The following is a 27,746-nucleotide window of genomic DNA, read 5'->3' on the forward strand; positions in this document are numbered from 1 at the left end:
TGTTCATTTCCATTTGTGTCTGAAATCTCTGGGAATGAAGGAAGGCTGGGGGCAAATGTTGGCTTGGGGAGGAGGAAAACTGGGAGCTGGTTGGCCCTCTGAGCCAGCCCCACAGCTGCTTTACCGTGGTCTCTTTTCCTTTCTTCCCTGCCACACAACTTTTCCTGCCCCTTCCCATGTCTCTAGGGCCAGGCTTGGCCCTTGCATGGATTGACTTGGTAATACACTCATCCTGGGCCCCCTTCCTGGTGACTGCTGTCCTGTGGGGCTGTCTGTGGCTAGCACAGGCTTGTCACGTGGCTGCCTTGGCAGGAGGAGCCTGGCAAGGGAGCAGGGCAGGGGAGGGACAGCCTGCCACAGGCAGCTTCTTGCCCAGCCTTGCCACGCCTGCCACAGGGCAGGGCCTGCTCAGCCAATCAGCTCCACCAACCTCACAACTGCCCGTGGTAACCTGGCTAGGCTTCTGGCTTTGGGGCTGGGAATTGTGGGAGGAGGGCCCAGATCCTGCTGGAGATACCCTTTAGTATTGGGATCCCAGAAACCAGTCCTACATCTGGCCAGAGGGACACTGGGTTGTGGCATTTCTCCAGCTGCTACCCAGAAGGAAGAGGGCCCCCTGGGGCCTATAGGCCTTGCTCCTGACCCTGGGGACACCCAGCTCAGGCCTGCCCCAGTGGCCACAAGTCAGGGAGGCCGCAAATTTTTAACTAGACACATTGATCATTAATAGGGGGTTAGAAAGAGTTCAAACTAAGTCTCACTCTGGGACATAGACCAATTGTGCCTCAGGCCTCCTGCAGAGATGCTGGGTCCCCAAGTCTGGTCCTCTGTGAGGCAGGGGCTAAGCAGGAGCTTGTCCAGGAATGTGAGGGGCTGGGCCTCAGGGGAGGGGAAGAAGGTGGACATTGCGGGCATCTACCCCCCTGTGACCACCCCCTTCACTGCCACTGCAGAGGTGGACTATGGGAAACTGGAGGAGAATCTGCACAAACTGGGCACCTTCCCCTTCCGAGGTAAGCGGGGCTGTCCTCTGTGGGAGTTGGGGAGATGTGAGTGGCCCTATTCTCTTTAACCAGAGACCAAGGGAGGGTACACAGGCTCTGTCAAGCTGTCCAGGGATAGTCTGGTACTCCGTGGGTCATTTTATTATTGGAGAGGAACAGGGGGACCGGTCTGGAGTCAGGAGACAGGCAGGAAGCTCCTTGCTGGCCTGTAAACTTAAGCTAAACCTCACCTGCTTCAGTTTACTCAGCTGTAAACTGTTAAAGTGCCTTTGTAGCTCCCAGAGTGATTCTGGGGTTGGACTGGCAAACGGGTGTGAAAGTGCTTGTCAACCTTGTCACTCAGTGCAGATGTGAGGGCATGTGGCTGGGGTCACGTGGCAGCCCAGCCACAGTCCCAGTTCCCTCTGAAGTTTGTTTGTACGTTCTCTTCTGGACAAAGCCTCCTTGCCAGAATTAGTTCTCCCTGTTGTGGCTCTGCGATCTCGTCTCTCTTTACGCATGGGTCTCCCCCACTCTGAGGTTAGGGACCAGATGATATTTGCGACACTCAACATGTAACAGAGTCCCAGGCGCAATAAATGAAGGTAGAAGAAAATGGCAAATCCTGCTTGCCCTGCTCCGCCCATCTCCATTCCTTACTGCACAATCCTCTGAGGTAGTGCTCTCTATAGGACCATCCCACAGATGGGAGTCCGGGCCTCAGAGTAACATGGTCACTGCCCAGGGTCATTCGGCGAACACATAGCTGAGCTGAGATTTGCACCTCGTCTGACTGCGTGGCCCATGCTCCGTTTTACTCCCTCACTGACTTTCATTATAAACCCTTTGGAGCTGCTAGGCCACACTATTTCAACAGAGTGTCTGGTCAGCTTTGGGAATGGTGTGGCTTCTATTGAGGCAGTATCATGTAGACCGTGGACTCTGGTTTCAAATCACAGCTCTGGGTGAGCGCCTGTAATCCCAACACTATGGGAGGCAGAGGTGGGCGGATCACGAGGTCAGGAGTTTGAGACCAGCCTGGCCAACATAGTGAAACCCCGTCTCTACTAAAAATACAAAAATTAGCTGGGCATGGTGGTGGGCGCCTGTAATCCCAGCTACTTGGGAGGCTGAGGCAGGAGAATCACTCGAACCCGGGAGGCGGAGGTTGCAGTGAGCCAAGATCACACCACTGCACTCCAGCCTGGGTGACAGAGCGAGACTCCATCTAAAAAAAAAAAAATCACAGCTCTGGCACTGACTTAGTGTGGGATGATTGCTGTCCCTATGGGACACATGGGAGTGATAATGCTCATATTGTGGGATGGTTGAACAAAAAAATCTGAGAGAATGCAACTGAAAGCATGCTATAAATTATAGAGTAATATGCATTGGAAGGTACTGATTCCAACGGTAATAACGATTAAAATGACAGTGTGATTGGCATTGTGGCAAAGCTGCTTTGTGACTGTGACCCTTAGCATGATGGACACGTTGATCATTCATAGCTCAGTACTGAGGGAATGTGTCCCTTCCTTGGGGACAATGAATGCCCTGTGGAGGCCCATGTTGAGCAGGGACACAACTCTAAGTTTCTGCTGGTGCTTGGCTTGTGGGGCCTGGAGGTTTGGTGAAGTCCTGGTTCTCTTGAAGTGAGAAGCATTTTGAGCCTCTAAGTGGAAGACCTTACTTCAGCTTCAAGGTTCAAGGATGCTCTAGTTCAGGGTGGGGAGGGTGGACTTTGCATCTGGTGCTTGCCTGCCACCCAGAGAATCCACAGAGACCCCCAGACTCTTCTCTGGACCCTCCCTTCGGTGCTACCCACCCACTCCTGCAGAGGGCGTGGGGTGCCCAGGAGCACAGGCTTCTGTGGATTTGGCAGGCCGTGGGCCGCACATACCCACTTGTCTGTCTCCCTTGCAACCTATGCTGGCTCCAGCCCCCATCTGATCACTCAACCACACACCAGAGAGCCAGTGGGGTGTGGTAGGAAGGGCCCAGCATCTGGAGTCAGAGGACCTGGGCAAGAATCCTGCCACTTCTGCCAGTTAACAGAGACCTTGGGGAAACCACTTAACCTTTCAAATCCAGTTTCCTCATTTTAGGAACTGAGCCTTCAGGCTCTTAGCCACAGGGTCAATATAATCCTCCCAAGGCACTGTCACAGAGAACACTGTCAGAGATAGAGGGTCCCTTCCCTGCTTCTGGGGCACAGCCAAAATGCCCAGGAAGGAAGACGCAAACAACTTTCACTCTGACATCTGTATTTCTCTTGCCCTGTCCTGGCCCCTGAGGTAGACTTTGCAGCCCAACACTCAGGCCGAGGAGGGAATATGTCACATTGTAAGGGCCTCCTGTAGCCGTTAAAGGTCCTCTAAAGAGGAGACGGGGTCCAGGCTCAGTGGCTCACTCCTGTAAGCCCAGCACTTTGGGAGGCCAAGGCAGGAGGATCTCCTGAGACCAGGAGTTGGAGACCAGCCTGGCCAACATAGTGAGACCCTGTCTCTATTAAAATAAATAAATAGGAGGTGGGAAGCTGCCCTGGATGAATCAGTGAAGAGTTAGAGATTCTTCTGGAAAGCACTCCCTGAAACTCTGTAGCTCTCGTTTTTTTTTTGAGACAGAGTCTCGCTCTGTTGTTCAGGCTAGAGTGCAGTGGCACAATTCGGCTCACTGCAACTTCCACCTCCCGGGTTCAAGCGATTCTCCTGACTCAGCCTCCTGAGTAGCTGGGATTACAGGTGCCTGCCACCACGCCTGGTTAATTTTTGTATTTTTAGTAGAGATAGGGTTTCACCAGGTTGGCCAGCCTGGTCTCGAACTCCTGACCTCATGATCTGCCAGCCTCAGCCTCCCAAAGTGCTGGGATTACAGGCGTGAGCCACCGTGCTGGGCCTCTTATTTACTTATTTATTTATTTTTAGGATGGGGTCTCAGTCTGTCACCCAGGCTGGAATGCAGTGGCACAATCTCAGCTCACTGCAACCTCTGCCTCCTGGCATTAAAGCAATCTGCCCACCTCAACCTCCCAAGTAGCTGGGACCAAAGGTGCACACCACCATGCCCGGCTAATTTTTTGTATTTTTAGTAGAGAGGGGATTTTGCCGTGTTGTCCAGGCTGGTCTCAAATTCCTGAGCTCAAGTGATCTGCCTGCCTCTGCCTCCCCAAGTGCTGGGATTACAGGCGTGAGCCACCATGCCCGGCCCTGTGTAGCTCTTTTTAAAAAATCTTTTTAGCATCGCTAATTCGTACTGATATTTGAATAAAGAGTATTCTTTTTTTTCTTCTTCTTTTTTTGTGACGGAGTCTTGCTCTGTCTCCCAGGCTGGAGTGCAGTGGCATGATCTCGGCTCACTGCAAGCTCTGCCTTCCAGGTTCATGCCATTTTCCTGCCTCAGCCTCCTGAGTAGCTGGGACTACAGGCTCCTGCCACCACACCCGGCTAATTTTTAATTTTATTTTATTTTTTATTTTTACTAGAGACGGGGTTTCACTATGTTAGCCAGGATGGTCTCGATCTCCTGACCTTGTGATCGTCTGCTTCGGCCTCCCAAAGTGCTGGGATTACAGGCGTGACCCACCGCACCGGCCAAGAGTATTCTTTTTAAATAAAAGTTATGACCGTAGTCTAGAGGAGGGGGTCATTACAGAAGGGCTCTATGGCCCTGAACTCACACCCATAAACACCCTCAAAGATGGACTTTGAATTGTTATTTCTAAATGAGGTTAGTGGCCAACCACAGGACTAATGCAGCAGGACTGGGAAGATGAGGTTCTCCATAAAATGCTTGTGTCCTATTCCTTCCATATGTAGAGTGGACCATGCTTTCTTGCAATGATATAATATTTTGTATATATTAAAACCACTACTCTGTTAAAGAAAATATTTTGCTTAAAGCATCACAATTTTTACAACCCCATTTTGGCATTTCTTATTTTTTTTAAAGAGCTAGATGCTTTCGAGGGAAAAAAAAATACAGTGGCCCAGGCCTGTCTATACCCTGAGAGGCCTTGGAGATTAATTAGGCTTTTCGTTGTCTGCATCTATGGAAAGCCTTGCCAGCAAGCCCACCTGCTCACGACCTGAACCATGCCTATTTATGGGGGGACAAATTCCGGGTTTGTAGGTGCATCACTAAGGCAAGAGGTAGCAGCCACCATCCGGAATCTAGACCCAATGAAGTCTCCTGTCCTGTCCACTCTGCCTTCTCAGCCCACTGCTTGCCTCCCCGTCCTCAGCCCATTGTGACCTCATGTTAGTTATTCCAGAATGAGCTTCTTCCTGGGTTCTTTTCCCTCTGAACTCTGCCCTATAGTGGGGTGAGGGGCTCAAATGAGGATGGAATATGACAGGCTGGCAGCAGACATGGGCCCTGGATGGAGGGTTCTCTGGTCTCAGATGGCTAGGAATGGATATCAGCCCAGTCAAGGGGGTCCTTCTGCCATGGCCAGCCTGACCCAGCATCCTTTGCCCCCGGGGGCCACCAGATCAGGAGAGAGAGAAACCAAAGACTAGAAGATACAAAGGCCTAAGTTGTAGAATGGGTTCCAAGCAGAAGGCAGAAGGACTCAGAATCAGAGAAGCGGCCCTTTCACTGAGCCTGGGGACAGCTGTCAGGGTAGGAGACAAGACCCAGGCCTCAGGCAATGCATGCCAGGCTAGACATGAGGGATGCTGCAGCCTCTCCCCACCCCACTCTCCCCACCCCACCCCCAACTGCCTTCCTCACAATGGGGTTCATTGTTGAGGTGGTAGGGGGCACCTAGGGAGGGTGCAGCAGGAGGCCTGCCTGTCAGACATCCTTGGGGAGCCTGCCCTTTCAAGCATGAACCATACCACCAGAGATCACCCAGCGTGCTCTTAGCTCTGCCTGCCTGGTGTAGGGTCCTGGAGACCTTCTTGGAGCTCATCCAGCAGCCATCATGCAAGGTGGTGCTGGGGACTGCCCTCTTGCTAGGAGGTGGAGGTCTCATGCTGTGGGTTCAGAAAAAGAGGAGAAGAAAGGCAACCTCTGAGTGTCCACCAGACAAGGACAAGTCACCAGAATCCCATAAAGCAAAGAATGAAAGCTGGATCAAATCTCACTTTAGCCGCCTTTCCGAAGAGAAGCTGGCCCGCAACAACAATGCCAGCACCAATGGCAATGCTACCCAGACTGAGAGTGGGAGTGGAGAGGCCAGCACCACAATTCACATGGAGACCTTCACCACGAGGCACGGAGAAGTGGGCTCCGCTCTGCACCGGGAATCCTTCACCAGCAGGCAGAAGGCATCTGGGCCGCCAGTGATCCAAGAGATCCACCAGGAGTCTGGAAAAGCCCCATCCACCGATGAGGCCACGTGGGCCGCTGTGGCTGCCTGCACCAAGGAGATTGACACCCAGGGGCGGCACCTGGCTCACTCCATGCTGCAGCGGGCCACAGCTTACCAGCACTCAGGTCACCTGGAGTCCAAGGACATCAACCAGGAGGAGCTGAGGGCCCTCGAGGAAGTGGAGATGAAGCTGCAAAAGAATTTCCTCACCCAGCGGGAAAACACCATAGCTGGTGCCAACCACACACACACTTTCTATGGCCACAGTCACCACAGTCACCACGGCCACCCGAGCCACCAGAGCCACAGTCTGCCCAACCGCAGACACTAGATCTATGACTGCTTGGAAGCCATCTAACCATGGATGGAGACACCCCTGCCCCCAGCAAGGCTGGCTCACACACACATCTGTTTTCTCTATGGGGCCATCTATGCAGCCCAGGGTGAGATGCTGCGTCCAAATCCCTACCTTCTTAGGCTCCCCACAGGGATCATGGGCCCTTTCAACTCCATGAGTGGAGTCTGCCACAGAAGATGGCCCCTGTTGGAGGGAGAGCTGGGAGGACACAGCGCAGGTGAGACAGACCCTGAGGCCCCTGAAGACCCACCAAGCGAAGACAGATGGGAGCAGGCAAGAGCCCCACACTGATGTCATTGCCTGGAACGGAGCCAATAAAGCTTTGCATGCCTTCACTCTGACTCCAGGGGCTCTGTGGGCAGCCTAAGGTCTGGCAGGGACAGAGGGAGGTGGCTCCTTCTCCAGCAGTCCTCTGAGTGTGGGCCCCGGCCTGGGGCCTTTTCACTGGGCCTGATTTAAAGCTCCATGAAACAGCTACCCTGGTCTCAGGTTCTGGAAAAGGGGCACCTCCAGACGCCCCAACACCACCAACCTGATGTTGCCAGGGAACAGGGGAGCAGCCAGGTATTGGGCTTGGAGGAGAAACAGGCTTTCAGAGGAGGCTAACTAAGCCAGATGGGAATGAGGGCCCCTGTCCTCTTGGTGCCATCTTTGTTCTCAAGTCATGTGGCATCCTACAAGGCAGTTCTCTCCCCGGCCTCACCCGCCTGCTAGGGCCCCTTGGGATCCATGTTAGCACCTCCCTACCACCTAGGTCTACAGCTACTGAGTGGGCACAACACTGTCTTCTTGTTTGTTTGTTTTTAATTTAATTTAATTTAATTTAAAGTTCCAGGATACATGGGCAGGACGTTCAGGTTTGTTACATAGGTAAACATGTGCCATCGTGGTTTGCTGCACCTATCAACATGTCACCTAAGGTATTAAGCCCTGCGTGCATTAGCTATTTATCCTGATCATCTTGGTTTTCTTTTCTTTTTTCTTTTCCCTTTTTTTCTTGTTATATATATATATATTTATTTTGAGACAGAGTTTCACTCCTGCCGCCTAGGCTAGAGTGCAGTGGCGTGATCACGGCTCACTGCAACCTTTGCCTCCTGGGTTCAAACGATCCTCCCACCTCAGCTTCCCAAGTAGCTGGGACCGCAGGTGTGTGGAACCACAGCTGGCTAATTTTTTTTTCTTTTTTCTTTTCTTTTCTTTCCTTTTTTTTTGGTGCGTGTGTGTGTGAGAGAGAGAGAGACAGAGTCTCGCTTCATTGCCCAGGCTGGAGTACAGTGGCACAATCTCGGCTCACTGCAACCTCTGCCTCCCGGGTTCATGCAGTTCTCATGCCTCAGATGCCCGAGTAGCTGGGGCCAAAGGCACACACCACTATGCCTGGCTGATTTTTTTTTTTTGTATTTTTAGTAGAGATGGGGTTTCACCATGTTGCCCAGGCTGGAGTACAGTGGTGATATCGGTTCACTGCAGCCTCAGACTCAAACTGGCAAAATTCAAATAAAGTCCTTAGTTAATGACATTGTACCAATGTTAATTCTTTGGTTCTGGTCATCATATTATAGGTAGGTAAGACATCATTGGTGGAGGCTAGGTGAAGGATGTATAGAAAATCCCTGTACTTTTTTTTTTTTTTTTTTTTTTGAGACAGAGTCTCGCTCTGTCGCCCAGGCTGGAGTGCAGTGGCGTGATCTCAGCTCACTGAGGAATTGTAATTTCTTTCAGAGGGAGGTTATGAATTACGTCGTGCAAAAAAGTTTGGCCACACACCAGGGCAGAAAAAAAAAAAAAAAGAACTTGTTTTTCTTTCACACAACAAATTGTCAACACACACACCTCAACACCTATGCTAGGCACCACATAGGAGGCCAGAATGCACCCAGGCAAAGTAAGGCGAGCACTGGGCAAGGAAAACAGAATGCTGGGGAGAAGACTTGAGCTCGTTGGCCCTCACGGAATTTGGGAGGTGTTCCAGGCAGAAGGGAACAACAGCACAAGCAAGTGTGCAGAGGGAGGGAAGTGCAGTGTGTCTGGGGAACCATGGCAGTCAGCTTGTGTTTTTTTTTTTTTTTTTTTTTTTTTTTTTTTTTTTTTTTGAGACGGAGTCTGGCTCTGCCGCCCAGGCTGGAGTGCAGTGGCCGGATCTCGGCTCACTGCAAGCTCCGCCTCCCGGGTTCCCACCATTCTCCGGCCTCAGCCTCCCGAGTAGCTGGGACTACAGGCGCCGCCACCTCGCCCGGCTAGTTTTTTGTATTTTTTAGTAGAGACGGGGTTTCACCGTGTTAGCCAGGATGGTCTCGATCTCCTGACCTCGTGATCCGCCCGTCTCGGCCTCCCAAAGTGCTGGGATTACAGGCTTGAGCCACCGCGCCCGGCCTTTTTTTTTGAGATGGAGTCTTGCTCTGTCGCCCAGGCTGGAGTGCAGTGGCGCGATCTCGGCTCACTGCAAGCTCCGTCTCCCGGGTTCATGATTCTCCTGCCTCAGCCTCCTGAGTAGCTGGGACTACAGGCGCCCACCACCACGCCCGGCTAATGTTTTTGTATTTTCAGTAGAGACGGGGTTTCACCGTGTTAGCCAGGATAGTCTCGATCTCCTGACCTCGTGCTCCGCCCACCTCGGCCTCCCAAAGTGCTGGGGTTACAGGCGTGAGCCACTGCGCCCGGCCTGTTTTGTTTTTGTTTTTGTTTTTGTTTTCTGAGACCGAGCTTCACTCTTGTCACCCAGGCTTGAGTGCAGTGGCACAATCTCGGTTCACTGCAACCTCCACCTCCCGGGTTCAAGTGATTCTCCTACCTCAGTGTACCACCATGCCCAGCTAATTTTTGTATTTTTAGTAGAGATAGGGTTTCACCACATTGGCCAGGCTGGTCTCGAACTCCTGACCTCAAGTGATCAGCCTGCCTCGGCCTCCCAAAGTGCTGGAATTACAGGCATAAGCCACCACGCCTGGACTTTTTTTTTTTTTTTTTTTTTGAGACAGAGTCTTACTCTGTCACCCAGGCTACCGTGCAGTGGCGCGATCTGGGCTCACTGCAACCTCCACCTCCCAGGCTTAAGCGATTCTCCTGCTTCTGACTCCCAAGTAGCTGGAATTACAGGTGCGTGCCTCCACGCTCAGCTAATTTTTTATTTATTTTTATTTTTTAAATTATTTTTTGAGACAGAGTCTCGCACTGTCGCCCAGGCTAGAGTGCAGTAGTGCAATCTCGGCTCACTGCAACCTTTGCCTCCTGGGTTCAAGCGATTCTCCTGCCTCAGCCTTCCAAGTAGCTGGGATTACAGACGCCCGACACCACGCCCAGCTAATTTTCGTATTTTTAGTAGAGACGGGGTTTCACCATGTTGGCCAGGCTGATCTCCAACTCCTGACCTTGTGATTCGCCTGCCTTGGCCTCCCAAAGTGCTGGGATCGCAAGCGTGAGCCACCATGCCTGGCCTAATTTTTAAGTTTTTTAGTAGAGATGGGGTTTCACCATGTTGGCCAGGCTGGTCTCGAACTCCTGGCCTCAAACAGTCTGCCCGTCTTGGCATCTTAAAGTGCTGGGATTACAGGTGTGAGCCACTGTGCCCGGCCCAATTTCTCATTTTATAGGAGAGGTGAGATTGAGAAATTGTGTCTAATCCCATAGGTGGGGGCGGGGGTGGGGGATTGAAGAGTTCTGGGGACCTTTGTAGATGGGTGCTGTCCATGGGGAAATATTATACAAGGAACAGGTAACGGAAATGCAGAGCAGGGAGGCCCAGTGGAGAGATCCCAGGAAGACTTCTCAGAGGAGGTAGCAATGATGATGGACCAAGAAAGCGTAATAATGTCTGGGGACACTCCTCATGTGATTTCTTTTTAGCCACAGTAAGTCACCATGTTGCTTATGTGTCCCCAGCCCCAAATGCCCACTCCCCTCCCTGCCATCCAGCTCCCAGAGCAGCAAGTGTAAACGTGGGGGCAGGGGAGAGTATCTTCCTTCGTCTTACAGCTGGAGGGGGCCTTATACACCCACTCCTGATATCACAGTGGGTGTACAGTGAGAGGTCATTGACAGCAGCCTCCCCTTCCGCACCTGCCACCCTTCCTGATTTAAGGTTTGAGCACTTTCTCCTGATTCTATAAGAATGACAGCTAACACTTATTGAGCACCAGGTTCTATTTGAAGTACTTTACAGATAGTATCTCATGGCCGGGCGCGGTGGCTCAAGCCTGTAATTCCAGCACTTTGGGAGGCTGAGACGGGTGGATCATGAGGTCAGGAGATCGACACCATCCTGGTTAATACGGTGAAACCCCGTCTCTACTAAAAAATACAAAAAAACTAGCTGGGCGAGTGGCGGGCGCCTGTAGTTCCAGCTACTGGGGAGGCTGAGGCAGGAGAATGGCGTAAACCCGGGAGGCGGAGCTTGCAGTGAGCTGAGATCCAGCCACTGCACTCCAGCCTGGGTGACAGAGCAAGACTCCGTCTCAAAAAAGAAACAAAACAAAACAAATAGTATCTCATTTAAACTTCAAAACAACTCTAAGAGGCTGGGCGTGATGGCTCATGTCTGTAATCCCCAGCACTTTGGGAGGCCAAGGCAGGCGGATCACCGGAGGCCCAGAGTTCAAGACCAGCCTGTCCAACATGGTGAAACCCTGTCTCTACTAAAAATACAAAAATTAGCCAGCATTGTGGTGGGTGCCTGTAATCCCAGCTACTCGGGAGGCTGAGGCAGGAGAATTGTTTGAGCCTGGGAGACAGAGGCTGCAGTGAGCCGAGGTCGCACCACTACACTCCAGCCTGGGCAACAGAGTGAGACTCTGTCTCAAAACAAAACGAGACTCTGTCTCAAAACAAAACGAAACTCTGAGAAAGGCACTAATATCATCACCATTTTTCAACTGAGTAAGCCTGGGCTTCTCTGACTTCAGGGCCTGTGCATCTGACCCCTCTCTTGTGAGCCCCCTGCTTTTCTGCTTTTTCCGCAGTCCCTGGTTCATCGGAGATCCTGGCCTTTTCCTCTCCTCTGGCCCCCTCTCTACACTACAGGGACACATCAGGCTCACACCTGGACATCTAACCAGGGTGAAGGAGGGGCTCTTTGGGGTACCCACTCACAGATTTCTGGGACATTTTCTTATCTAAGCCTTTAAAACAGTCCTATAAGGTAGGATTGAAATCATTTCCCTGTCATCCCATAGATAAGGAAACAGAGACTCAAAGATGTGATTGACTTGTTCAATAGCCAGAGGCGACTCTTGAGTCCAGTGCTGCCCGGTCTGCACCACACTCCCTCTTCTCCAGCCAGGCACTTCTTCCTTCTCGGGAGTCAGGCATGAGCCAGTTGCCCCCTTCAATGAGATAGAAGACGGGGCTGTGTCATAGAAGCTTTGAGCACAAGGTCTGCTTCTGACTCCCAGAGTGCAAGCCCCAGCTGTCCTGCTGTTTAGACCAGCTCCACCAGTGGGGCCCAGAGTGTCCCTGGAACTGACCAGCAGGATGAGAGGTGAAGGAAGGGGATGATGGTGGCTGAATCAGTGGCCGCAGCAAGAACATGCCCCATCCCAGGACGGCAGGCAGGGGTGGGGAGGAAGACGACTTTGGTATTGGAACAGAGACAGTGGCAAGAGCTTGAGCCCTGACTCTTTGGTCAGAGGGTGCTGGTCTAATTGTAGCTAGATTGGAGTCCTCATCCAGAGCTGGCACCTTTTACGGAGAGCACTGAAGCTCCATGTAGCAAGACACAAGGAGGCCCTACCTTGGGCTACTAGCCTGACACAGATAAATCAATCCCTCAGAAGCAATCCCACAGAAGCGAGAAGCTGTGTGCCTCCAGATGTTTCCTGCAATGTTACCAACGCGAAATAACTACCAAAAAAAAAAAAAAAAGGCAAGGCAGCTAAATATCCAGTGAGGAGATCCTGATATCCTGGCAACTCACTCTGGAATCCGATGGTGTAGTGAACAGCATGGAAAAAGGTTGGTGGAACGAAGTGGAGTCTACATCACACAGTGTCCCCTGAAGGATGACTCACAGGAACAATTTCTCTTGGTCCCAGTGCCAGGAAACTCTGTGTTTCTCCGGGGCAGTTGCTTTGCTTTTATCTTTTGGGTTCTACATATCTGTTAGCTGATTGTGTTTCCCTTGTAGCTCTGGCTGTCGGGAAACTCCACATCAAATTTCTGGCTCATTTCTCAGAACTATATGGCAAGAACTTTGTATACCAATACTGCCTGTGGCCTTATTTTCATTTCCTTCTCCCAAATAGCCTCCAATTTTTTTTTTTTTTTTTTTTTTTTTTTTTTTTTTTTTTTGGAGACAGGGTCTTGCTCTGTCACCCAGGCTGGAGTGCAGTGGCACAATCATAGTTCACTGCAGCTTCAAATGCACCTGGTTTATTTATTTATTTATTTTTTGTAAAGTCAGGGTCTCACTTTGTTACCCAGGCTGGTCTCGAACTCCTGACCTCAAGTGATCCTCCCACCTTGGCCTCCTGAAGTGCTGGGATTACAGGCCCAAATATCCTATTAATTAAGAATCCTGTTGTATTGTACTCTGTATTTGTAAACTACTTCCATTTTTTTTTCTTTAATGGAATGGGATGGAGAGGAGAAAGAAGAAGAAAGAGAAAGTTAAGCGGGCTGGGCACCGTGGCTCACCTGTAACTGGTACCGGTTACTGGTTAGACACATCCCAAGTAAATGATTGATAAAAACAGGAAAACACAAAATAAAGCAAGGAGATTCACTTTTCACCCAGAAAGTTGGCAAAAATTAGTTCTGACAACACCAAGATTTGGCATGTACGACATTCTATGCTGCTGTTACACTGATTGATTAGCAATGTGGCACACAGTCAGGCGTGGGGGCTTATATCTGTAATCCCAGCACTTTGGGAGGCCAAGGTGGGTGGATCACCTGGGCCCAGGAATTCGAGCCAGCCTGGGCAAAATGGTGAAGCCCCATCTCTACAAAAAAAACTACACAAATTAGTTGGGCGTGGTAGCTCATGTCTGTAATCCTAGCTACTTGAGAGGCTAAGACAGGAGGATCACTTGAACCTGGGGGGTCAAGGCTGCAGTGAGCCTTGATTGTGCCACTGTACTCCAGCCTGGGTGACAGAGTGAGACGCTGCCTCAAAGAAAAAGTAAATACATAAAAAATGTGTCACAGATGAAGGTGCACATAGATATGACTCAGCAATTACACACCAAAGTATCTGAACTCTAGAGGAACTCTTTTTTTTTTTTTTTTTTTTTGAGATGGAGTCTTGCTCTGTTGCCCAGGCTGGAGTGCAGTGGCACAATCTCAGCTCACTGCAAGCTCCGCCTCCCAGGTTCATGCCATTCTCCTGCCTCAGCCGCCCAAGTAGCTGGGACTACAGGCGCCTGCCACCACGCCCGGCTAATTTTTTGTATTTTTTTAGTAGAGACAGAGTTTCACTATGTTAGCCAGCATGGTCTCGATCTCCTGACCTTGTGATCCACCCGCCTCGCCTCCCAAAGTGCTGGGATTACAGGCGTGAGCCACCACACCCGGCCTAGAGGAGCTCTTAGACATATGCACAGAAGACTTTACAGCAAATGTTTGTTTCAGCATTGTTTGCAATAGCAAAAAGAATAAAACATTCTTTTTTTCTTTTTTCTTTTTTGGTAGAGACAGGTATGCCCTTTTTTGGTAGAGACAGGGAGCCATGCTCCCTTGGCTGGTTTTGAACTCCTGGGCTCAAGTGATCCACCCACCTTGGCCTCCTAAAGTGCTGAAATTACAGGTGTGAGCCACCAGGCCCAGCCAAAAAGAAGGAAACATTCTAAGCGCCCTCAACAAGAGAAAGAAAAATAAATTGTGTTCTAACCATACAACAGAATACCATACAGCAGGTAAAATGAATGAATCAGGGCTATGTGTGCTGCTATGGACAAAGCTCAGAACATAGTATTAAATAAACAGAAAACTGCAGAGGGCTATTTAAGCTTAATTCCATTTCTACAAGGCTTAAAATTGTAATAACCATATTATATAAGGATTACTTGAGCCCAGAAGTTCGAAGCTGCAGCAAGCTATAATTGAGCCACTGCATCCCAGCCTGGACAACAGAGCGAGACCCTGTGTCTAAAACAGAAAAACGATGTGAATCGTCATTGCAGCTGTGTGGGAACCTTCTGCCTGCAAAGATGGGAAGGAAATGTGTGAAAGATTGTGGTGCTGGAAGGTAGGAACACCAATGTCCTGGTTGTTCTGTAGAGGATGGGAAGGAGTTAGTCAGCTGTGTCTCTTGCAGGCTTCGTGGTCCAGGGCTCCAATGGCGAGTTTCCCTTCCTGACCAGCAGCGAGCGCCTCGAGGTGGTGAGCCGTGTGCGCCAGGCCATGCCCAAGAACAAGCTCCTGCTAGCTGGCTCTGGATGCGAGTGTGAGCCATAATGCCCTGTGCCCTGGGGGTGGGTGGGTGTGTAGGATCCAGGCTCCTAGGCCCTAGCTTGGGTCCTGTCTCCTTGTTCTGCCTCTTCTGGGACATGCTGAGGCACCCTCGCTTGGCCCAGTGCCCTGGTCCAGGCCTCCTTCTGCCTGCTCTCACCTCTCTCCTTCCTCCGGCAGCCACTCAAGCCACAGTGGAGATGACCGTCAGCATGGCCCAGGTCGGGGCTGACGCGGCCATGGTGGTGACCCCTTGCTACTATCGTGGCCGCATGAGCAGCGCGGCCCTCATTCACCACTACACCAAGGTGTGTGTGGGGCCTGAGACCAAGAGGAGGCTCTGCCCAGGGAGAGGAGAGGAGGGAAGCTAGGAGTGGGGTGCTACTTTGCATGAACGGCAGCTATAGGAAACGGATGGACTGCCACCATGGATCAGCTGCACAACATTGGGAGGCTTACCTAACCCCTCTGTGTTACTGCTTCCTCCCCTCTAAAATTGGAGGAATGATGTCATCTATCTCATAGGGTTGCAGTGAGCATTAAATGAGATCAGGAACATAAAGGGCTTAGAACAGTGCCTGGCATATGGAAAGCACTCCATAAATATGACCCACCGTGATTGCTTATACTCGTGGCACGCAGCACAGGAGGGAGGCCTGTCCAGGTGGCCCTGGAGTGAAGCAGGCCGGGACCTGTGGGTGGGCAAGTCTCTGGCTCCTGGGACCTGGGGCGGCTGCCCTCTCCTGCTTTTCTCTGCGCCCCAACAGGTTGCTGATCTCTCTCCAATCCCTGTGGTGCTGTACAGTGTCCCGGCCAACACGGGGCTGGACCTGCCTGTGGATGCGGTGGTCACGCTTTCCCAGCACCCGAATATTGTGGGCATGAAGGACAGCGGTGGTGATGTGAGTGGCAGCAGCTCCAGGGCTGTAGTCCTCTCCTTTTCTGGTTCCTGGTTCCTAGCACTTTTGCTCCTGAGGGCAACTCTGAGATCTGTTTCTATCCTTGGCTTCCGTGTGGATTCTCTCTGTCGTGCGGGCTCTCTGGGGCTTTCTTGAGGGCATCTCTTTGGGCACTGGGCTTTCATTCCACCACGCTTACCAGTCCCTCTCCCAGGATGAGGCTCTGGGCACAGCTCTCATACCACATTTGCTGTTGCAGGTGACCAGGATTGGGCTGATTGTTCACAAAACCAGGAAGCAGGATTTCCAGGTGTTGGCTGGATCGGCTGGCTTCCTGATGGCCAGCTATGCCTTGGGTAGGCCGCCCACTGCTCTCAAATTGTCATGGGTGACCAAGACATACCCAGGCACCTGGGTCTGCTGGGAGAGACTGTGAGGGCTGGGGCTGGGTCTGAAGACGGTGGTTTGCCAGCCTGCCCACTCTGAAAACTCAGAAACCTGGCCACGCCGCTTGCCTGTCTGAATGTGGGGTGCTGTGAGTAACCTTGTTGGCTGGAGGAGGATGGCCGTGTACAATCCCTGGCCTGTAGTAGGGATGTCTGCAGTTTGTTCTAAGTCTGGAGCTCCATGATTAGATGACAAACTTAGCTGGTCTAATCCTACCTTCTACATCATTCTCTGAGGGCAGAGGCCTTGGGGCCCTCCTCTGTAGTTCAGGAGTCCATTTTCCTCTCCCCTGTCCCAGGCCAGAATGAATTGTCAGATCTACAGAGTTGAGCTGGGGATCTTCAGTTGCCTGATCAGATTCTGTTCCAATCCAGGGTCCCTATGAATGTCTCTTAGATCAACTGCTCTTGTCTGTTTAGGGTCAGCAGCCTTGGGTTTGGGTTAGATTTGAGCCCTGGAGGGGAGGGAGGAGAAGGGAAGCTGTTTCTTTCAGCTGAAGCCCCAGTGAGGAGAGATTTGAGTGACTTTTCTAGCACTGCAGGGGAGATTGCTGGTTCCTATTCCATCTGGTGTCTCCAGACTTTGGCTGGTTGTCTAGGGCCTTGTACATCTCCCCCTGCCATGTCACGGCCTCTACGGTGAAGGGGAAGAAGAAGGGATCCATCATTTCTCTCTCATTCCTGAAAGTGGAGTAGATTAAAAAAAAAAAAAGCACAGGCTCTGGAGGTTGGAGGGAATCTCAGCTCTGCAGTTTATTCACCGAGTAATGCTGGGCAAGGCATTCACCTCTCTGGGCCTGAGTTTCTACTCTGTGCATGGAGGGATCGTGAGGATTAGAGAGCATCAGGGCCATGCTGCTGAAGCGCGCCTGGAACACATAATAGGTATTCCACAAGCAACAGCTCTATTAGCTCATTCTAAATTGCCTACTCTCTCTCTGGTCTTGAGGCCACTGTGCTTAGGGTTCCACTCCTATCTAGCCTTAGAAGCATACTCACAGGCTTGCAGAAGTGGTGGGGCTTTCTGAGATCACAGCCAAACCCATTTTCATTGCCCTGATGAGCACAAAGAGGACTAGAGAGGGTCTCATTCAGGTTTATGCAGTCAATGGGAAGACATGCCTGGTGACCTGACTGTCCAGGGCGCTTTCCACGCCCACTGCTATCTCTGGTTGCATCCACTGCGGGGAATAAGATTTCAAAAGAGCAAAGGCTTCCCATCCATCCTACCCTCTTACAGGACTGATGAGTCAGGGGGCTATTGGAGGAAGCTGGAGGCGTCAACTGGCAGATGGGATTTTATTCCGGGAGGGGTTCAGGGAAGGAACTGTCCTTGAGTTCACTTTCAGGCTCTGCTCCCTGCCCCTCACAGATCAGCCCTGAGCAGCACTTGACCTGCAGGATTCTATTTTGAATATGCAGGCAGCTCTTCTCTCTGGAAATGTGTACTCTGGACTCACAGAGCATGCCTTTGATGTAGCCAGCCACGTGACATAGAAATCTGTATGTAATGTCCCCAGGCTGAAGAGGTGCTGGGACCAGGGCTTGAGATGCTCAGAGGGGAGAGGCTCTGCTGACGTTCTGCGTCTTACTTCGTGCAGGAGCTGTGGGGGGCGTGTGCGCCCTGGCCAATGTCCTGGGGGCTCAGGTGTGCCAGCTGGAGCGACTGTGCCTCACAGGGCAGTGGGAAGATGCCCAGAAACTGCAGCACCGCCTCATCGAGCCAAACGCTGCGGTGAGCCAGTGGCAGCAGGGGCGCGGTATGGGGGGAGTGGGCAGTCTGTGTCCTCACTGGAGCAGGACCCAGGGCTGGCACCAGGCCCCACTCAGTCTCTTCCTTTCAGAAAATCCTTTGAGAGAACATTCCAGTGTGGGAACTCCTTGTGCCTCGGACAAAGTCGGACACTATTGATGGTGAAACTTAAGTGTACATTAAAATTCCCTTGGGGCAAATTAAAGTTCCAACTTTTGGGCCCAAGAAGATGCACTGAAACAAACATCCTGTGTGATTGTGATAGAATAACCCTAGGACCACACTTAGAGGTGCCTGGAGAGAAAGAGCGTAAGCCAGGGGCCTCTAAATCCACGCTATTGGGGGCCAGGTCCTGAAAAAATAGGAATGATTGGGGCTAGCAAAGGAGTTAGAAGGCAGGAGAGTACCATCTCCATATAATCTGTTCTGTGGTCAGACTGTGTACCCCAACTCTTTGTTGGGCAAACATGTGTATACCACCATGCCCAGCTAATTTTTGTTTTTTGTTTTCATGTTTCAGTAGAGATGGGGTTTCACCATGTTGGCCAGGCTGGTCTCAAATTCCTGGCCTCAAGTGATCCGCCCACCTCAGCCTCCCAAAGTGCTGGGATTACAGGCGTGAGCCACAGTGCCTGGCCTATTTTTTTTCTTTTCTTTTCTTTTTTTTTCTTTTCTTTCCTGAGACAGAGTCTCGCTTTGTTGCCCAGGCTGAAGTGCAGTGACTCAATCTCGGCTCACTGCAACCTCCACCTCCTGGGTGCAAGCAATTCTCCTGTCTCAGCCTCCCTAGTAGCTGGGATTACAGGCATGTCCCACCATACCCAGCTAATATTTTTGTATTTTTAGTAGAGACGGGGTTTCACCATGTTGGCCAGGCTGGCCTCAAACTTCTAACCTCAAGTGACCCTCCTGCCTCGGCCTCCCAATCTTTTTTCTTTTATTTTTTTGTTTTCGAAACAGAGTCATTCTCTGTCACCCAGGCTAGAGAGCAGTGGTGTGATGACAGCTCACTGCAGCCTCAACGTCCTGGGCTTAAGCAATCTTTTTTATTTTTTATTTTTATTTTTGTAGGGATGGCGGTCTCACTATGTTGCCCAGGCTGGTCTTTATCTCCTGGGCTCAAGCGGTCCTCCCACCTCAGCCTCCCAAAATGCTGGGATTACAGGCATAAGCCACCATGGCTGGCCTACTGTATATTTTATATTAAACTTTTTATTTTATTTATTTACTTTGAGATGGAGTCTCACTCTGTCACCTAGGCTGGAGTGCAGTGGCACAATCTTGGCTCATTGCAACCTCTGCCTCCTGGGTTCAAGCAATTCTCCTGCTCAGCCTCCCAAGTAGCTGGGATTACAGGTACTTGCCACCACACCCGGCTAATTTTTGTGTTTTTAGTGAAGACGGGTTTCACCATGTTGGCCAGGCTGGTCTCGAACTCCTGACCTTGTGATCCACCTGCCTTGGCCTCCCAAAGTGCTAGGATTATAGGCATGAGCCACCATGCCCAGCCAAACTTTTTATTTTTAGATAATTATAGATTCCCATGCAACTTTAAGAAATAATACAAAGGGATCCCATGTACCCATGGTCCAGTTTTCCCCAATGGCAACATCTTACAAAACTGTAGAATAATTTCACAGTCTGGATATTGACCTTGATACAGTCGAGACACAGAATATTTCTGTCCCTACAAGGATCCCTCATGTCATCCTCTTATAGCCACGCCTACTCACATTTGTCTTCACCAGCTCCTTAACCTCTAGTAACCACACATATATTCACCATTTTATAATTTTGTCAGTTCAATAGTATACTATATGGAATCACATGGTATATAACTTTTGGGGACTGGCTTTTTCCACTCAGCATAATTCTCTGGATATTCATCCAGGTTGTTTGTTGCATGTATCAATAGTTAATTCCTTTTTATTTCTGAGTAGCATACCATAGTATGGCTGTACCACAGCATGTTTATTTATTATTTATTTATTGAGACAGGGTCTTGCTCTGTTGCCCAGGATGAATGCAGTGGCAGGATTATTGCTCACTACAGCCTCGACCTCCTGGCTCAAGCAATCTTCCCAGTTCATCCTCCCAAGTAGCTCAGTCAACAGGTGCACACTACCACACCTGGCTAATTCTTTTTTATTTTTAGTAGAGACAAGGTCTCACTATGTTGCCCAGGCTGGTCTTGAACTCCTGGTCTCAAGCCATCTTGCCTCAGCTTCCCGAAGTGCTGGGATTACAGGCATGAGCCACCACGGCTGGCCCCCTACAGCATGTTTAACCATTCACCTGTTGAAGAACAGCTGGGTTATTTTCAGTTTTTGGCTATTAAAAGCTGCCATGGGCTGGGTGCAGGGGCTCACGCCTGTAATCCCAGCACTTTGGGAGGCCAAGGTGGGCAGATCACCTGAGGTCAGGAGTTTGAGACCAGCCTGGCCAACATGGTGAAACTCCGTCTCTACTAAAAATACAAAAATTAGCTGGGCGTGGTGGTGCACGTCTGTAATCCCAGCTACTCGAGTGGCTGAGCAGGAGAATCGCTTGAACCCAGGAGGCGGAGGTTGCAGTGAGCCGAGTTTGTGCCACTGCACTCCAGCTTGGGTGACAGAGTGAGACTCCATCTCAATAAATAAATAAATAAATAAATAAATAAATAAATAAAAGCTGCCATGAACATTCACGAACAGGTTTTCGTGTGTCCGTAAGTTTTCATTTTTCTGGGATCAATACACAGCAGTACAAATGGTGGGTCATAGGGTAGCCACAGGTTTCATTTTCTGAGAAACTGCTGGCTGGGTGTGGTGGCTCACACTTACAATCCCATCATTTTGGGAGGCTGAGGGGGTGGATTGCTTGAGCCCAGGAGTTCAAGACCAGCCTGCACAACATGGGGAGACTCTGTCTCTACAAAAAATACAGAAAATTAGCTAGGTGTGGTGGCATGCACCTATGGTCCCACGACTCGGGAGGCTGAGGCAGAAGGGAAGATCCCTTGAATCTGGGAGGCTGAGGCTGCAGTGAGCTGTGATTTTGCCACTGCACTCCAGCCTGGGCTACAGAGTGAGATCCTGTCTCAAAAAACAAAACAAAACAAAACAAACGAACCCCAAAACCCCAAAACAAGCAAACAAAAACCCAGAAACAAACCTGCCAAACTTTTCCAGAGAGGCTGTACTATTTTAAATTTACACTGATGTAAACATATGAGTGATCTAGTTTTTCTGCAGCTTTGCTAGCATTTGGTGTTGTGACTATTTTTTATTTTAGCCATTCTGATAGATGTGTAGTACCATCTCATTGTGGTTTTAATTTGCATTTCTCTGATGGCTAATGCTATTGAACATTTTTTTTTCATGTATTTATTTGCCATCTTTTCAGTCAACTATCTATATTTCTTACCCATTTTAAAATTGGATTGTTCTTTTGACTGTTGAATTTTAAAGTTCTTTATAGCTTCTAAATACTAGTCCTTTGTTAGATATGTGGCTTGTAAATATTTTCTCCCAGTCTGCAGCTTGTCTTTTCATTGCCTTAACAGGTCTTTTGCAGAGCAAGTTTTACATTTTGATGAAGTACAATTTATCAACATTTTCTATTATGGATCATGTTTGTGGTGTCAAGTCTAATAATTCTTAAAGAGTTCTGGGCACGGTGGCTCACGCCTATAATCCCAACTTTTTGGGAGGCTGAGGTGGGTGGATCATGAGGTCAGGAGTTCAAGACCAGCCTGGCTGAGATGGTGAAACTCCCGTCTCTACTAAAACTACAAAAAAAAAAAAAAAAAATTAGCCGGTCACACTGGCAGACGCCTGTAATCCCAGCTACTCAGGAGGCTGAGGCAGGAGAATCACTTGAACTCGGAGGGCAGAAGTTGCAGTGAGCCTAGATCGTGCCATTGCGTTCCAGCCTGGGTGACAGAGTGAGACTTCATCTCAGAAAAAGAAAACAAAATAAACAAAAAAAAAAAACTCAAAAAATTCTCAGGGCTGGGTGCGGTGGCTCACACCTGTAATCCCAGCACTTTGGGAGGCCGAGGCGGGCAGATCACAAGGTCAGGAGACTGAGACCATCCTGGCTAACACTGTGAAACCCAGTCTCTACTAAAAATACAAAAAATTAGCCAGGCGTGGTGGCGGGAGCCTGTAGTCCCAGCTACTACTGGAGGCTGAGGGAGGAGAATGGTGTGAACCTGGGAAGCGGAGCTTGCAGTGAGCTGAGATTGCACCACTGCACTCCAGCCTGGGCGACAGAGCGAGATTCTGTCTCCAAAAAAAAAAAAAAAAAAAGTGTTCTTAGAAGATTATAAAGATTTTCTCTTTTTTTTTTCTTTAAGTTTTATAGTTTTATGTTTTATAAGTCTGTGACTCATTTTGAGTTAATTTTTGTATAAAGTGTGAGACTTAGGTCGAGGTTTTGTGGTTTTCTTCCCTAAGGGATATCCATTTGCTCCAGCATCATTTGTTGAAAAGGCCATCTTGCCGGGCGCGGTGGCTCAAGCCTGTAATCCCAGCACTTTGGGAGGCCGAGACGGGCGGATCACGAGGTCAGGAGATCGAGACCATCCTGGCTAACACGGTGAAACCCCGTCTCTACTAAAAATACAAAAAACTAGCCGGGCGAGGTGGCGGGCGCCTGTAGTCCCAGCTACTCCGGAGGCTGAGGCAGGAGAATGGCGTAAACCCGGGAGGCGGAGCTTGCAGTGAGCTGAGATCTGGCCACTGCACTCCAGCCCGGGCTACAGAGCAAGACTCCGTCTCAAAAAAAAAAAAAAAAAGAAAAGGCCATCTTTCCTCCATTGAACTGCTTGTGTGCCTTGTCAGTGGGGCATATTTGTGTGGGTCTGTTTCTGGGTTCTCTCTTCTTTCCGTTGATTTCTGTGTCTATCTCTCTGCAGTACCACGCAGACTTGATTGCTGTAGCTAAGCCTTAAAATCAGGTAGACTGATTCCTTCCACTTTGCTCTTTTGTTTTTCCTTCAAATTGTTTTAGTCAAATTTCTTTACCTTTTCTTCTTCTTTTTTTTTTTTTTTTGAGACGGAGTCTCGCCTGTCGCCCAGGCTGGAGTGCAGTGGCCAGATCTCGGCTCACTGCAAGCTCCGCCTCCCAGGTTTACGCCGTTCTCCTGCCTCAGCCTCCCAAGTAGTTGGGACTACAGGCACCCGCCACCTCGCCCGGCTAGTTTTTTGTATTTTTTAGTAGAGACGGGGTTTCACTGTGTTAGCCAGGATGGTCTCGATCTCCTGACCTCGTGATCCGCCCGTCTCGGCCTCCTAAAGTGCTGGGATTACAGGCTTGAGCCACCGCGCCCGGCCTTCTTTGCCTTTTCATATAAATTTTACAAGAATCTTGTCTATATCTACAATAAAATCTTGCTGGGCCTTTGATCGAAATTGTGTTAAGCCTGCATACCAATCTGGGGACAATTGACGTCTTTACCATGTTGTCCTCCAGTCCTTGAACATGGTACATTTCTCTATTTAGATCTTCTTTGGTTTATTTCTTCAGCATTTTGTAGTTTCCAGCCAATAAGTCCTATACATATTTTTAAAAATTGACACCTAAGGATCTGGTGCAGACTGGCTCACGCCTGTAATCCTAGCACTTTTGGAGATAGAGACGGCAGTATTGCTTGAGGCCAGGAGTTTGAGACCAGCCTGGGCAACATGGCGAGACCCCATCTCTGGAAAAAAAAAAAAAAAAGACACCTCTGCACTAGGCTCTGTACTAGGCATCTATGCACATTCTGCTGCCTGGAGGGTAGAAGAGCCCCGTGGTTGCTCCCTACACACTGCCTCCACTGCATTGCCTGTGTGTCTGGCAGCAGGTGGGGTGGGCTCTGGCGGCGTTTTGAAGATGAGCAGTGGTGCAAGTCCTGACTTCCCTCCACTAGGCCTGCTCTGACACCACCCAGCTGGGAGCAGGGGTGGCAGTTCAGACGCCTTCACTCAGTCTTTGCTAGCCTGGCTGGTGTTTGACTAGAGTAGAGCAGTTATTGTCTGAAAGCTTTCCATCTTGCTAGGCCACCCCTTTTCCGGTCCTTTGGCTAGAGAGAACTGGTTTCTGTTAGTGCTTGTATTGTCTGTACCGTATTGGCATTGCGTGCTTGCTGACTTCTTCAGCTCCAAGTCTGCGCCAGGGTATGCAGCGCTGTGTTGCTTCTTAGGTCGATTGTTGGTCTTCCCTCTTCTCTCTGCCTTCCAGAGTCTTCTTATGTCTGTTTTTTATATAATGTCCAGATATATATAATTTTTTAATAAAATGTCCAGATAATATTTTTATATAATGTCCAGAGTTTTTAGTTGTACTTATTGGGAAGAATTGGGACAAGTACATCTACTCCACCTTCCTGAAAGTAAAAAGCTCTAAGTATTTTTCTAAATGGTGATTTTTCCTCCCTAAGAACATTAAAGTGGGTGAAAAAATATTGAAAATTGAAAAGTAGGTATGTTGGCCGGGCACGGTGGCTCAAGCCTGTAATCCCAGCACTTTGGGAGGCCGAGACGGGCGGATCACAAGGTCAGGAGATCGAGACCATCCTGGCTAACACGGTGAAACCCCGTCTCTACTAAAAAATACAAAAAACTAGCTGGGCGAAGTGGCGGGCGCCTGTAGTCCCAGCTACTCGGGAGGCTGAGGCAGGAGAATGGCGTGAACCTGAGAGGAGGAGCTTGCAGTGAGCTGAGATCCGGCCACTGCACTCCAGCCTGGGTGACAGAGCAAGACTCCGTCTCAAAAAAAAAAAAAAAAGTAGGTATGTTAAAACTCACAGCACTATTTTAGGTTTAAATATTTCATATACCAAAAACATGATTTGTTATAATTTTATTTTCCTGGCTTTAATGGAAGCAAACTCATCAAAACATATTTTTCCAAATCTACTTCTGGAGAAAGATTAACCATTAAAAAGACACCAGCAGGGCACAGTGGCTCACACCTGTAATCCCAGCAATTTGGGAGGTTGAGGCAGGAAGATCATTTGAGCTCAGGAGTTTGAGACCAGCCTGGGCAACAGAGTGAGACTTTGTCTTCAGTAAAAATAAACAAAAATTAGCCGGGCGTGGTGGCGTTCAACTGTAGTCCCAGCTACTCAGAGGCTGAGGCAGGAAGATTGCTTGAGCCCATGAGGTCGAGGCTGCAGTGAGCTATGATCATGCCACTTCAGTCCAGCCTGGACAAAAGAGCAAGACCCTGTCTCAAAAAAAGAAATTTAAAAAATACAATACATAAAAATAAAAATGAAAAATACACCAAAAAACTCCATGTATTTGGGGCACACATGATTACTTATGCATGAGTCTTCAATATGGTGGGGCACAGCTGGATCCTGTCTTTATTTAAAGCTTTGTTCATTGTGGATTTTTTTTGCATTAATTTTGATTTTTTAAAAAATATTGCATTGAAATATTACTTATTTTGGCTGGGTGCAGTGGCTCATGCCTATAATACCAGCACTTTGGGAGGCCGAGGCGGGCAGATCGCCTGAGGTCAGGAGTTCGAGATCAGCCTGGCCAACATGGTGAAACCCTCTCTCTATTAAAAATACAAAAATTAGCCAGGTGTGGTGGTGGGCACCTGTAATCCCAGCTGCTTGGGAGACTGAGGCAGGAGAATCACTTGAACCCAGGAGGTGGAAGTTTCAGTGAGCTGAGATCGCACCACTGCACTCCAGCCTGGGCGACAGAGTGAGACTGTTTAAAAACAAACAAAAAAAAGCATTGAAATATTACTTATTTTGATGATTGAGGTTTTTGGCCTCCCCTTAAGTTTTGCGTGCAAGGTAAGAGCCTCATGGGCCTGGTTGCAGTCCCAGGCTGAGCTAGGCACTCCACAATGTTTTGTTTGGGTAAAGTGGTGGGTGGGCTCTAGAGCTCCCTCATAGCTGTATCCTTACCTCAAAGGGGCAGATTAACTTAGATTTAGAGAAAGAACAGCTGAGGAGGTAGATCTGAGTCCTGTGGAGGTGAAGGTGCTTCCGAGATGGGGCCTTTCTATAAATAGGTTGTAGGAACTTGCAGAAGCGATTGGGCCCCCATTGGGCACAGGCCGTCTTGCACATACTGAACATTCCACTGGGGTGGGGCCTCGGCTCTCCCACTCCCAATGCACCTGTGAAAGCGAAGGTCCCAGAACCCGCATGCCACCGGGATAGGAAAAGGAGTGGATTCCAGGGCTCATGGGAACTGGTCTAATATTAGCGGTGTTTTCTCATCTGGCCCTTGGGACGTCTCTATGGGGTAGGTGGCGTTATCCCTCATTTTGCAGACGAAGCAGCTTGGGCTGCCCCTGGGGAAGAGAGGATGCCTAGCTGTCATCCCAGATCTCTGCGTGTCATCCCGCCCTACCCCATCCTGCCTCACCCTTCATTCTGTGTCCTCTCCTGTGCCAGCTCTGGGCACATACCCAGGAATGCCTGGAACACCTTTCTGCTGCCTGGGCTGTGGGCTCAGACACCATGAGAGCAGCTTGATGTCACTCTATTGCCCCTCCCTGGTTGAACACAATGTCCTTCCTCCACCTTCCCACCAGCCTGCCTCTTGCCCCTGGCTATATTTAGGACTTTCTACAGTCTTTGCCACCAACCCTTTCTTAGGGTTTGAAGAGAGGCCACATCAGATATCTTTGGAAACCCATGGCAGGAGCGAGTTTTTCTTTTTTTTTTTTTTTTTTTTTTTTTTTTTTTTTTTTTTTTGAGACGGAGTCTCGCTCTGTCGCCCGGGCTGGAGTGCAGTGGCCGGATCTCAGCTCACTGCAAGCTCTGCCTCCCGGGTTTACGCCATTCTCCTGCCTCAGCCTCCCGAATAGCTGGGACTACAGGCGTCCGCCACCTCGCCCGGCTAGTTTTTTGTATTTTTTTTAGTAGAGACGGGGTTTCACCGTGTTAGCCAGGATGGTCTCGATCTCCTGACCTCGTGATCCGCCCGCCTCGGCCTCCCAGAGTGCTGGGATTACAGGCTTGAGCCACCGCGCCCGGCAGGAGCGAGCTTTTCTCTAGGCACCTCTTATTTCCATCCTCTATCCTGGGTCTCTCCCATCTCCTCAGGCTTTGGGTAAAAAGGCCAGACTATTAGAACATCATGGGGGTGGTGAGGCCTGGAGGAGGGTGGCTTACCACCCATTCCAAGAAAAAAAAATCCATGCTTGATGAAGCCTCCAGGATTCTAGTGATAAACAATCTTTCATCAGTGGTTCCTGGCCTCTTTATCCCAAACAACCTCTTATTTTTATCCTCCTAAGGTTTTAGCTTCCCTCCAAATAAAACTTCCTTAAGGACTACTTTCGTAGTTTTTAGGTAGTGAAAGATTCATCTAATATTTCTTTTTTTTTTTTTTTTTTTTGAGACGGAGTCTCACGCTGTTGCCCAGGCTGGAGTGCAGTGGCGCGATCTCGGCTCACTGCAAGCTCCGCCTCCCGGGTTCCCGCCATTCTCCTGCCTCAGCCTCCTGAGTAGCTGGGACTACAGGCGCCCGCCACCGCGCCCGGCTAATTTTTTGTATTTTTTTAATAGAGACGGGGTTTCACTGTGGTCTCGATCTCCTGACCTTGTGATCCGCCCGCCTCGGCCTCCCAAAGTGCTGGGATTACAAGCTTGAGCCACCGCGCCC

At 49.8% G+C, this 27,746-nt stretch overlaps 2 protein-coding genes across 5 annotated transcripts in view; both read left to right on the forward strand.

Annotated features, from left to right (window-relative positions):
• The first annotated feature begins 465 nt into the window (after positions 1–465).
• The window catches only part of HOGA1 (4-hydroxy-2-oxoglutarate aldolase 1), a 30,061-nt gene continuing 2,780 nt past the window's right edge, over positions 466–27,746 (forward strand). Inside the window, exons 1-6 of one of the 4 annotated variants that reach the window (XM_005566129.4) lie at positions 466–1,013; positions 14,907–15,035; positions 15,221–15,348; positions 15,808–15,942; positions 16,199–16,295; positions 17,987–18,120. In XM_005566129.4, the coding sequence (XP_005566186.1) occupies positions 803–1,013; positions 14,907–15,035; positions 15,221–15,348; positions 15,808–15,942; positions 16,199–16,295; positions 17,987–18,120 (834 nt within the window). In that variant the 5' untranslated portion in view covers positions 466–802. The remainder of the gene's footprint in view (positions 1,014–14,906; positions 15,036–15,220; positions 15,349–15,807; positions 15,943–16,198; positions 16,296–17,986; positions 18,121–27,746) is intronic. The other 3 variants (XM_045361311.2, XM_074002383.1, XM_074002384.1) reach the window with 3 other exon arrangements.
• Positions 4,988–6,990, forward strand: C9H10orf62 (chromosome 9 C10orf62 homolog). Its single transcript, XM_065521232.2, has one exon. The coding sequence runs from the start codon at positions 5,957–5,959 to the stop codon at positions 6,626–6,628; it is 672 nt and encodes a 223-aa protein (XP_065377304.1). The 5' UTR covers positions 4,988–5,956; the 3' UTR covers positions 6,629–6,990.

Source organism: Macaca fascicularis, chromosome 9 (genome assembly GCF_037993035.2).
Source record: "Macaca fascicularis isolate 582-1 chromosome 9, T2T-MFA8v1.1".
NCBI lineage: Eukaryota > Metazoa > Chordata > Mammalia > Primates > Cercopithecidae > Macaca > Macaca fascicularis.